The sequence below is a fragment of the Arachis ipaensis genome, chromosome B10 (genome assembly GCF_000816755.2).
Source record: "Arachis ipaensis cultivar K30076 chromosome B10, Araip1.1, whole genome shotgun sequence".
NCBI lineage: Eukaryota > Viridiplantae > Streptophyta > Magnoliopsida > Fabales > Fabaceae > Arachis > Arachis ipaensis.
In genome coordinates this window covers 9,223,376-9,236,092 of record NC_029794.2, presented here as the reverse complement: position 1 = coordinate 9,236,092, position 12,717 = coordinate 9,223,376, and the positions used below count along the sequence as shown (strand labels likewise).

The following is a 12,717-nucleotide window of genomic DNA, read 5'->3' as shown; positions in this document are numbered from 1 at the left end:
CACAAAAAAAAAAAAAAAAAAAAAAAAAACACTATTCTCCTTCCATGATATCCACTCATTTTTTCCTCCTCAACAGCAATATATATAGCCTTACTATAGAAAATCTTAGCATGTTTGACGAGCCTAAAGGGCTTACTTTTCTGAAAAAGTAAATAAATAAATAACAATTGAAGTGCTTTAATTTCTAAACTACATAAATAATTTAGAGGAATGCTAGAAAATCATTAAAATTTGTTGTTTTTTGTCATTATTTAACTATTAATATTTAAAAATATGAGATAAAATAAAATATATTATTAAATTATTAAACTAAAAAAATTAAATTAATAACTAAATAATAGTAAAAAACAATAAATTTTAATGACTCCCTAACATTTCTCAATAATTTAACACAAGAGTACACATTTTCAGGGGCATCATTTTCATCCACACATAGATCCTTCGCAAGTTACTCGTACTGTAAGTAGGTCAAAGTTCATATGTATATTTAAACAGCCACATCGATCTTTTAATAATTGCCTTGGTAAGATACCAAAGTTTTTATTTGTAATTGGAAATTTGGAAAGTCAATTCTCAACATCTTCAAAAAGTTCGAATCAGCAACTTGAGGACTTTGATTAAGCTTCTTGTTTGAGAGTGTATCTACAAATATTTTTAAATTTAACTAATTTGTGTTCTAATAATATTTTTGAATTTAACTAGCTTTTATTTGTAATAATTTTAACATATGTCCTTTAAGATATATAATAACTAAACCCTTAATAAACACACAATAAATACATTAGAAATTTAATTTTACCTCATTTTTTATGAATTTTTTAAAAATTATTGATAACTTTAACTTGCGCTCTTAGCTAAATTCTTGAAATTATTAGAAGTGTGAGTATTAATCTGTATGTGAAGAATTAATAAATGAAAAGAATAAAAGATGCACATGGTATTAGCATAGGAAATTAATTTGTCGAAGGCAAGTTAGCCATTTGGTTTCTTAAGACAAATTAGAGAAAATTCGCCACAAATCATAATCATACCAAGTGTCACACACAATACAATTGCTACCTTTCATTCTTCCACATAGATTACTACTTAATTAACTAAATATCACATCTTAGTTCTTAATTCTATTTACACAGAACTACTTTATTTATTTATTTTGGTCTGTTTCACATGTTATATATATAATAGGTTGGGTTACAATGGACCCTTAAGAAAACTAACACAGATTCTTTTCCATGAGTCCTTATCTGGCTCCCACATTGCAACCTTAAGCCTTGACTCCATAGCAAAATCTTGGTGGATAAAATTGTGTTGAGTAAGACGGTCAATGAGATGAAAAAGAATGTCTTTTGTGTATTCAGGATGCCCTTGAATTCCCATTATATGATCTCCATATCTAAACATTTCAATTCCTGTCTTTTCTGACCATGCTATCACCTCTGCTTTTGGAGGCAACTCCCATATCTACCATTCATTCAACATTCCAAATCAGTCCTATTTAGTAGTAGGGGGTTATTTACGTAAAAATATCTTCATATGAAGATGTTAAATAATTCAATTAAATTTATCAAATTATTTAACAGTTCAGCATCTTTACATGAAGACGTCATAACAGAGAAAAAGAGAGAGTTCGTCACAAACCTCGTCACGATGGCATTCAATTATAGAGAGCTTTGATGGAAGCTTGAGAGATGAAGATGATGACAAGTTTATGGTTCTGATACCAATGTCCCAACCGGATGGAGACCGACACACTTTCCCTCCCAATGCACGACCAAGTATCTGATTAAACCATGATTGATTCATTAGGAAAATGTTAATTCAAATGTAAGACAAAAACAAAGAAAAATTATTGGTTAATTCATTGTATCAACCGACCATTGCCAACACAAATGTGAATTATGCTTAAAAGAAGCATGTGAAAATCCAACAAATCACGCGTAATAACACTAATCATTACCCATAAACGAAAGTGAATGCAAATAAAGCACGTGTCATTGGGTTGGCTTATGTCTTCTTAGTTCATACGAAAACAACTTAACCTTTTTTTCATAATTTTGCTAAGATCAGTATGCATCAACATCTAACAACTTTCGGTGTTAAAATTAATAAGCCAAACAAAATTAATCAGTAGAATAATAATCTTCTAATTTCCTTTTCATAATCAGTTGGACCATTAATTTCCTCTTGTTTTAGAATCTTTTCTCTGTAGCATTGATTTTTCCCTTTATCCAAACAAAGGCAGACCACAAATTAGCAAGCTGTATGATGAGTAGTAATAATACCAATGAACAGGACCACATCGAAAAGGAGATTGGAACTAAAAATTACAGTGATACTCCAATAAAGATTTTATAATTATTTTCATGTGAAAATTCTTTTTTTGATTCTTGATGATGAATTATAAAATTAAATTTTGATATATTATAAAAATGTTTTCATTTAAAATATAGCTAAATAAATAAATTATATTTTTATTTAAAATTTTCATTTGAGTAATTACTAAAAATTATTTGAAAAATTCCAAAATAGAATCTCAATTTTTCCATGCGAAGATTGGAATGACACAGATTCTGACATGAGGGGACCAACCAATGAGATAACACAATTCCTAATCCACAATAACCCTTCTCATCATTCCCATATATATTCTTAAATCTACCCTAGGATGACATCACGTGTTTTATTCCCATGCTTAATTAAATTCACTGTAAAATGGACTAAACACTATTCTAATTCGCGGGTATCCAACTCTATCAGAATGAATTATTAACCGGACCACTTGACCCAGAATGGATATCTAGCAACTTGATCCATCCAACTCGCATTTTTAATATATAAAAGCATGTTCATATAAATAAAGATTTACAATTCAGGTACAGTTGGATTAAGAGATCGATTTAGGATGTATTTAGAATTTGATCAGGAATTTAAACCTGCGAACAAAGTTAAGAATTAAGATAGAACCTAAACCGAATCTATTACTAGTCCTAATCTTATTCAATCCCTCTCCACATTCATATATTCAATTAACAATGTAACAAAAACAATTATTTTTTATATCTATTATGTGAATGATTATTTAACATAATATATGTGATAACCAAAATTAAATTCATTGCAAAATCATAGAATTTAAAAAATCGAGTGCATATCGTAAGATTAATAGTTACCTGGTGACCAAAGCAAATGCCAAGAACCTTCTTGTTGATGGAGTTAAGTTTTTGAAGGAGGCTAAGGAGTTGATGGATCCAAGGGTCATTGCCATGTGCGTCGTTGCAACTGCCAGTGATCACGAATCCGTTATATAATGCCAGCTCATCATCATCGGGAAACTCACCACGCGCCACCCTGTACACGTCCCATCTTTCACCTTCCTCCGCCAGCATTCTCACAAAAACCCCAAAATACCCTCCGTACTTCTTCCTCACCAACTCTGAATCCTCCGCGCACAGCAACACCCCAAACCTCTTCTTCTCCATCTCTTCCTCCATTCTCTCTTCTCTCTGCTAATGATTAAGCAAAGGAAGCAAAAGGAGAGAAGAGAGAAGGTTGGGTTTAACAGGTGTTCTGAGCTTGCGGGTAATGACAACGTTCGAAGAATGTTGCGTTTTTTTATAAAGGTTGAGGCCATGAAAATGGCCACGTTTTTCTACGTTAATTACGATATTGTCACCGATCTCGTTTCATTAGAAAGCTTAGCAACAATTTTTTTAAAAATAAATAAAATGCGATGGCATTATAAACAGATTTTTGGTTTGCATTTACCGAAAATAAACGTGAATGTGGTCGTGAAAATGGGCAAGGGAGTAAAACCTGGCATGTTCTTAAAAGTGGCACGGATCAGTTCTTCCATGCTTGAATGTTACAACTTACAAGGGTATACCTGGAACCAAATTTTTTTTACCAGAATTTCAAACCTATTTTTAAGGTTTTGACTTGCAATATTTTGTGTCCCGTTCAAACAATAATTATACAAACAATATATTATATTATCTCTCACATAATAAAATTTAACTTTAAAATAAAAGAATACTACTATGTTTACCTCTTTTGTCTTACAAGCAGTCTTAAATGTATACTAATATATCATCATCATTAGCTATAATTTGTATTAATCACTTTGTGTCTATATTATATATTACAGATTATATATATGTTTCTAAAACCTGAAAAACAAAGATTTTTACTAATATATGGCCGATGACAGATAATAATAATAATAATAATAATATAACATTTGTATCAAAAAGTAGATATTCAAATCAGTATTCACGATAAAATCATTTTTTTTTTAAAGTTTAAGTTGGTATTTATTGATAGTAACAAGTATATGAATGATTATATTTCTAATACATTCACTCAAACAAAAATCTCTTTTTAGTTTGTTTGAATTTTTTATTTAATTTTTTTTCCTCTTCTTATTCATTTTATGTTAACATTCTTTTAGTTCAATAAAAATCGAACTTTAGACCTTTAAGTGATAAAAACTTTGATATCATATCATAGAACAATTTTTTTTTTCAAAAACTTTCATCTAATAGGATCAGACACATTAATAATAATTATATCTTTAACAGCATTTAATGAATTTTAAATTGAAAATTTTGGTTCACAATAATTTTTTATTGCTTTGAATGTTGCTGAGAATTACTCTATGAAACAAGTTGATTTTTTTTTTTTGTCAATTCCGATCAAATTTCTAATATTTGTATTAGACAAATAAATTTATGACAAATCTTATCATAAGACAACTAAATCTTAAAAAATATCATTACAATATAAATCAGTCTCCTTCAAAAAGACATAAAAATAAATCTGTCTAACATAATAATTCTCAAAATTTTAAGACAAAAAACTATTCTAAAAAAATATTTCATTTGAAAATTTATTTGTTGTATTTCATTTTGTGTAATTTACACGCTGATTTGAAAAATAATAAGCTGGAGAGAAATTCCGCAAAGATGAAGCCTCAAAACTGTTGTCGTTTAGGGTAGTGAGCCCAATGTCTAAGAAAAACACGTGATCTTCTGTCACCTGGTTTGTAATCACGTGCACACTTTAGCAAATGGGTGCCGTCCATGTAAGCCGCACTTCTGAACGTTTAATTTTTTAATTTATCTATTTAATTTAATTTTATATATATATAAGTATAACATCATATAAATACATCTTAGCTACCTTCATCCTAATATAATATGTGCATCGTCATGCATATATATCATCATGATCTAGGGTTGACTACTATAACATATTTTAACATACATCAATCTTATTATATAATATGAAAGAGGGCAAGTTGGAAGTTAAAAGGTGGAAGCCATATGAAAAATTGAAGGCCTCTTCTTAGAGAACAAGTTTATTATATTGTTTACATTCAATATTGTTAATTGAAGAGTGCAAACGTAAAAAATGAACTCCCCGCGTTTCCTCGTTGAAAAGTATCATGTTTGATGCAAACATTGGGAACCATTAATAATAATTAATTAACAATACAAAGATATAATCATGTTTTCCCGGACGAACATCCGGATCTTGACAATATTTACAAGATCCATGAAATTTTACAAAAAAATTGAAAAGTGTAACGTTGTTTAATTTAAAGGACTGCTAACAGTGCTGCTGATTTGATGGCAAAACAAGCTGCAAGCAAGGTAAAAGAGAAATTATGTTGAATGTTTTGAATCGGGACAAGAGAAGCAATATGTTTTGCATGCCTAGCTAGCTACACTTTCCTTTGTTTTTTCTTTTTCTATTTTAAAAAGTATGATCTTTACTCTTCACTCAACTTCACTCTTCTTAGCATTAAAAAAAAAATACAATTGTGATGCACTTAGTTTTGAGAAGATGTTATTAAAATCAATTTTCAGGTGCTAGCTAGTGTATTATTTTTTTTTAAAAGAAACTAATATATTATTACATTTATCAAAGCCTTTATATACACACATATATGAGTAACCATTTTATTTAAGTTAGAATCATATCTCTTTTTTTAACAAATTAGTGTCCATTAACATGATTGTTAGTATACATAAAATTAATTTTCGAAAAAAAAATATAGGGTAAATTTAATTGGGAGCCACTCAAATAAATACGTCTAAAATGTCTTTTTTTTAAGATATTTTTTAATAATAAAAATTTAACGCATATAATCGATTAAACGGTGCTATTTTTGTTATAATTAGGCCAAATAAATTAATTTAACCGAAAAAATAATGAATCAAATCTTAAATTGGTCTAAATTAATATTATTTTTCATAAAAAATGACTACAATAATATCCTTATTATAGAAAATGACTAAAATACTCCTATTATATATATATTAATTTTAAGAATCCTAAATTTTAGTCCTTTACTTCCCTATCGTCGTAGCCTTATAGGGTTAGGATTTAGACTTTTCAATATATATATAATAGGAGTATTTTAGTCATTTTTTATAATAAGGGTATTGTAGGCATCTTTTATAAAAAATAATATTAATTTAGACCGTTTAAAATTCAATTCACTATTTTTTCGGTCAAATTAATTTGTCTGGACTAATTTTGACAAAAATAACATACGATTTAATTAATTATATATGTTAAATTTTAATTACTAAAAAATATTAAAAAAAAACGTTTCAAAATCTTTATTTGAGGGGCTCCCAATTTAATTATATATCATTCGATTGACTAATACTACATCAAAAGTTTTATAAATAAAATATGTAATTGGATGACAAAAGTGTAAATTGAAAAAAGAAAAAACTAACTGTACTATTATAACTTTATAGGCAATGAGCCATTTGAAGTCATTTCTTTAGTTAACTTTTATTAATATTTTTCTTCACTTAATTTATATCATGTAAGTAATATTTACATGAAAAGTTTTATTCTTTTTGAAAAAAAAAAAATAAAAGAAAGAAAAGAAAAGAGTTACAGGGAAAAGCAAAGTCAATGATCCATGAAAATGGAATCCACATAATATCACTCAGATTAGTGAAGAGTAACGTGGTATTAAGAGGCCCAACTATTAGATGCCTTAAATGGAGAAAGTATATATTTTGGTCTTTCATAGACCAAAATTTTTTATAAATCATTATCATTAAAAATGTAGAAATTCAAATATAATTTATTTTAATCACACTTATTAAATTATTTAATAATTTTTAATTATTGATTTTATATAAATTTATTTGCACTTGAATTTTTACATAAAGTTATTAACAGTGGTATTCTTGATATTATCGGTAGTGGTTACAAAAGATAAAAAAACGGGATAAAGAAAACATTTCATAAAATTATTTATTTTTTATATGGATCATTAAAACCTAATATTCTATTTATTCCATTTAAAACATTCCCTTGTATTTTGTGGGCGACAATAGTAGCTGATGTGTACCCCATAAACTCGGAGATAAGATCAGAACTCAGACCGACCATAAAGTCTGAAAACGAACAACCATATTTGAGGTAACCACTTGACTAAAATTGTGCACAAGTCAAACACTATCCACTAACCGTTACCAACAGCAACGGAACTCACTATCTAAGCCACTATTATCGGAACAAGCAAACAATAGAAGGCACTTCGTTTACCTATAAAACCAAATCCAATAACCCAGGAAAAACAGGTCAAGAAACTCACTCTAATTCATTACTCTCATCTCTTATAGTTCACATATTTACTTGAGCGTCGGAGTGCTTTTTGCAGGTGCTCCCGCCGCCGTGCTCCACCATACCGAGGTAGGCTACCTTCCAGACGACGTATAGCTCCGCCAACAGACAAGCAGCCTCGCTGGGAGAGATATACCTCGGATTGACCTGAATGGAATAATTGGCGCCCACCGTGAGGCCCGAAAGGCAGTAAACCTAACCCCACTACTTCTTATATATTGCACTTTATTTTTTCTCTTTCACACAGGTTTTTCCAACCTCTTGACATGGCCGACAATGGAGTTCACCAGCTCACTCAGGCCGAGCTCTTGGCCCAGATGACCGAACTAAGCAGAAGTCAAACGGCTTGCTGAGTTGACCGCCTAGAACAACGCCAGCAAGCATGATGAAAAGGGCCCGACCAAAGGTAGCACAGACCTACTAAGTGTCAACCCACCAAAAGAGAAGCTTACCTTGGACAATCCTTTCTTGGAGGAAATCACCAACTATCAGATGCCAAAGAACTTTATGCTACCTTCTTCGCTTGAGCCATATAAGGGGATTAGTGACCCCCGGGCTCATATTAAGAAATTTCAATCTATGATGTTTTTCAATGGCCCTAATAACGAACCTGTTCTTTGCAGAGCTTTCCCCACTTATCTCGACGGTGCGGCTTTACTTTGGTTCTCAAAGTTACCTGCAGGATCAATCTTCTCTTTTGAGGAACTGGCGAAATCCTTATAGACCACTTCGCTGTAGCACGGATATATGTGCATGGATCGGACTACCTCGAGACCATTCGCCAAGGTCCCCATGAAAGCTTGAAAGACTATCTGACCAGATTCGCGGAAGCAACAATGGAAATACCCGACCTGGATCCCGCCATCCACTTGCACGCCCTAAAGGTCGGACTCAAACCCAGAAAATTCAGAGAAACCATCGCGGTAACCAAACCAAAGACCCTACCTACCTCGACGGCGCTGCGTTACTTTGGTTTTCAAAATTACCTGCAGGTTCGATCTCTTCCTTTTAAGAACTGGTGAAGTCCTTCATAGACTCCTTCGCCGTAGCTCGGATATACGTACACAGATCCGATTATCTCGGCACCATACGCCAAGGTCCCCAAGAAAGCCTGAAAGAATACCTAACCAGATTTGCAGATGCAACAATGGAAATACCCGATCTGGACCCCGCCGTCCACCTGCATGCCCTCAAGGCCGGCCTCCGACCCAGAAAATTCAGAGAGACGATCGCAATCACCAAGCCGAAGACATTAGAGGAGTTCCGAGAAAGAGCATCTGGACAAATGGAGATTGAAGAACTCCGTGAAGCCAACAAAACAGAAAGAAAACCTAGAAGAGAGGAAGACAGAACGCCAAGGACGGCGAACAATAAAGAGCTCAGCAAACCATTCAAGCTCACCCCAAAATTCAACAACTACACCAAATTCAACACAAGAAGGGAGAAGATCATCAAAGAAATACTCAACGCTAAAATCATAAAACCACCAGCAAGGGCTGGGAGCTATCAAGACCAAATATTTGTTGACAAAAGCAAGCACTGTGCCTTCCACCAGAAGTACGGACACACAACCGATGAGTGCGTGATAGCCAAAGATCTATTGGAAAGATTAGCTCGGCAAGGACTCCTAGATAAGTACATCGAAGGAAGGAAACATAAAGACGGCGACAGAGACAAAGAAGAGCGCCAACAAACCTCGAGAAACAAGGAAGCCAATAAGTGGACGAACAACACCCCACCTAAAGGGGTTATAAACTGCATATCTGGAGGATTCGCTGGGGGAGGCGAAACAACTTCGGCAAGAAAACGCAGCTACCGCGCAATGCTGGCAATCGAAGCAACAACACCACATAACAATAATGACGCACCCGATCTAGAAATCACTTTCAACCAGAAGGACATATGCTCAGCCGCACCACATTCAGACAACCCAGTGGTAATTTCCATCCAAACAGGCAAGCTATTGGTAAGAAACAAGGACGGATGTATTCATTGGGGAGTGGGGGCAACTGCCCCCAGTGAAATTCCAAAAATGTCTTAGTAGTTCTTAGTGAAATGTCTAAATTGCCCCCAGTATATAATTAATTTTGACCCCAGGACCCATACCCCACTTCAAACTAAATCCCTAACCATTCTTTTTCCCCAATCTTCTTCATCTGCTCCAGCCCTCCTTCCAGGCTCCAGCCGCCAGTTGCCGTGTCGCATGCCACCAGGCACCAGCCCACCACTTCGCGTTTCAAACAGTGTCACGGTTTTCTCCTCGCTGACGTCTCCGCCCTCGTGTCTCCAGAGTCCAGAGTCACTGGCTCACTGCTGCCGTGTCGCGTCTCCGAATGACCGCATCCCCTTCTGGCTTCTTCTTCTTCTTCTTCTTCTTCATCTTCTTCTTCTTCTTTTTCTTCTTCTTCTTCTTCTTCTTCTTCTTCTTCTTCTTCTTCTTCTTCTTCTTCTTCTTCGAATACTGCGAATCTGCAAATCTGAGTTCCTCTTCTCTCTTTGGTTTTCACTCTTCAGACTTTAGTAGAGAACGCCTACCTTTCGTCTTCGTCCTACTGCCGCTGAACGCTGCACGCCCACACCGCTACTGCCTATTGGGTTCTGCACTTTTGCTTCTTAGTTCCTAGAGTTCAGCTGTTCAGATTCAGTCTTGAATTATTCTATTTCTTGGTACATTCATGAATCATGATTCAGCAATCTGCAATTCTGTTTATTCACTTATTTGCTAATTGGATTAATTTGTTTGATAATTGATTTAGTTGGTTTGTTAATTGTGAATTTGTGATTGAATTTGTTCTGATGTAATTGCAACTTTGCAAGTTTAGTTTGATTAATTTGTTTGTTAATTCACTTATTCACTTCTTGGATTAATTTGTTTGTTAATTTGTGAATTGGGAATGAATTTTATTCATTTACACTGTACTCCTTTTTTTCTTCTTCGATATATAAAGATTGCGTCTTTTGGTCTTTCCTACTTGCTTAAGATGGGAAAAAATGAAGACTAATATCTGATATGTAAAGACTCATTATATCATATGGTATTTTTTATATGAGCTTTGAAATAAGTTTATATGGTATTGTTTAAATTTCATTACAGCCTTACAGGGCCTTTGAAATAAGTTTATATGCTCAATTTCTGTTTCTGGAGTCTGGACTACTATTCTACTAATGTTGAAAAATGACTCAATGAGTAATATTACCTCATTGACTTAGATGGCATTTATAGGCAAGCTTATAGCAATTCTGTCTCATCATCAGGTGTGCATCAGCACCGTAAGAGCTTAGAACAGATTGGGATATTAGTTGTTGTTATTTTTGTTGGAACTTGGAAATTTATTTAAATGACATATGTATATCAATTTTGTATTTATAATTTTTAATTTGTGTAGAATTGTGAACTTTTTATTAATTAATTAACTTAGATTTATAATTTTATCTTATTAATAATGGAGAAGTATTTCAAAAGAACCTCGTCATTGGAGATTGGATCTCAAAATAATTCATCGACCTCTTCTAATAAAAGGAGGTTTTTAGAATTCGAAGTAGAGAGTCTTATAGCAGATCCAGGACAACGACCAAAGATTTCAAGTTATCACCCGAATGACAGAGACAAAGTTAGATGTGCATATTTGCAAAAAGGTCCTTGTCAACCAAGGACTCATGATTTTCCACAAACTGCTTATGGTTCTTCTTTTCGAAGATTTAATCCTAATTGATTTGATGACTATGGCAACTGGTTAGAGTATAGTATATCAAAAGATGCTATTTTTTGTCTTTGTTGTTATCTTATGAAACCCGAGACTGAAGGTGGTGATACTTTTGTAACTAATGGCTTTTCAAATTGGAAAAAAAAAGGAGAGACTACAAATTCATGTTGGGATTCATGATAGCGCTCATAATCAGGCTTGGAGGAAATGTGAAGCACTTATGAGACCAAAACAACACATCACTGCTGCTATTGAAAAACAATCTGAGCAAGCTAAAAAGAATTATCAAATTCACTTGACAGCAACAATTGATTGTATTAGATTTCTTTTGTGACAAGGATTGGCCTTTCGTGGTAATGATGAGACGGATGATTCTGTTAACCAAGGAAATTTTTTGCAACTTCTAAACTTTGCGCAACATAATGAAGAGATTGATCGTGCTTTCAAAAATGCTCGTGGAAATCTTAAACTAATAGCACCCTCAATCCAAAAAGACATTGTAAGAGCTGCTGCAAGGAAAACGACAAAAGTCATTGTTGATGATCTTGGTGATGAATTATTTGCTGTATTGGTTGATGAAGCCCGCGACATTTTCATTAAGGAGCAAATGTCAGTTTGCTTAAGGTATGTGAACAAAGAAGGACAAGTTAGGGAGCATTTTCTTGGTCTTGTTCATGTTTCTAATAATAATGCTTTATCTCTAAAATTAGCATTGGAGTCATTATTAGAAACATATAATTTAAGTTTATCAAGAGTACGTGGACAAGGATATGATGGTGCAAGTAACATGCAAGGAGAATTTAATGGTTTGAAAACTTTGATATTGAAAGAAAATTCTTATGCTTTCTATGTACATTGCTTTGCCCACCAACTTCAGTTAGCTCTTGTAACGGTTGCAAAAAAAACAAGTTGAAATTGCTTTGCTTTTTAATTTGTTAACCAATTTGTGCAATGTTGTTGGAGCTTCGTGTAAACGAAGAGATATGCTTCGTGATAGTTAGATGACTAAGACAATTGAAGCATTAAAGAGTGGAGAAATTTCTAGTAGGCGTGGTTTGAATCAAGAAACAGCTTTAAAAAGAGCTGGAGACACTAGATGGGGTTCACACTATGGAACTATACTTAGATTAATTTCTTTATTTCCTTCTGTTGTTAATGTTCTTGAATATGTTGAGAAAGATGGAAATAATTCAGAACAAAGAGCTGAAGCATGTCATTTATTGAATGTCATTCAATCCTTCTTCTTTTAAAGTTGGCTTTAGTTTTGCCTGTAGCAACTGCATCAGTTGAAAGAACTTTTTCTGCTATGAACATCATAAAGAGTCGACTTCGTAACCGTATGGGAGATGAATTTTTAAAT

At 33.1% G+C, this 12,717-nt stretch overlaps 2 protein-coding genes and 1 pseudogene across 2 annotated transcripts; 2 read left to right on the top strand and 1 right to left on the bottom strand.

Annotated features, from left to right (window-relative positions):
- Positions 976 to 3,609, bottom strand: LOC107624114 (gamma-glutamyl peptidase 5). The gene is made up of 3 exons (XM_016326576.2): positions 3,171 to 3,609; positions 1,639 to 1,779; positions 976 to 1,461 (listed from the first exon to the last, which is right to left on the bottom strand). Exons 1-3 carry the CDS (start codon positions 3,489 to 3,491, stop codon positions 1,192 to 1,194), a joined length of 732 nt encoding a protein of 243 aa, XP_016182062.1. The 5' UTR covers positions 3,492 to 3,609; the 3' UTR covers positions 976 to 1,191.
- LOC110268343 lies at positions 8,801 to 9,694 on the top strand. The gene has a single exon (XM_021114429.1). The coding sequence runs from the start codon at positions 8,801 to 8,803 to the stop codon at positions 9,692 to 9,694; it is 894 nt and encodes a 297-aa protein (XP_020970088.1).
- On the top strand, positions 11,097 to 12,299 carry LOC110268342 (annotated as a pseudogene).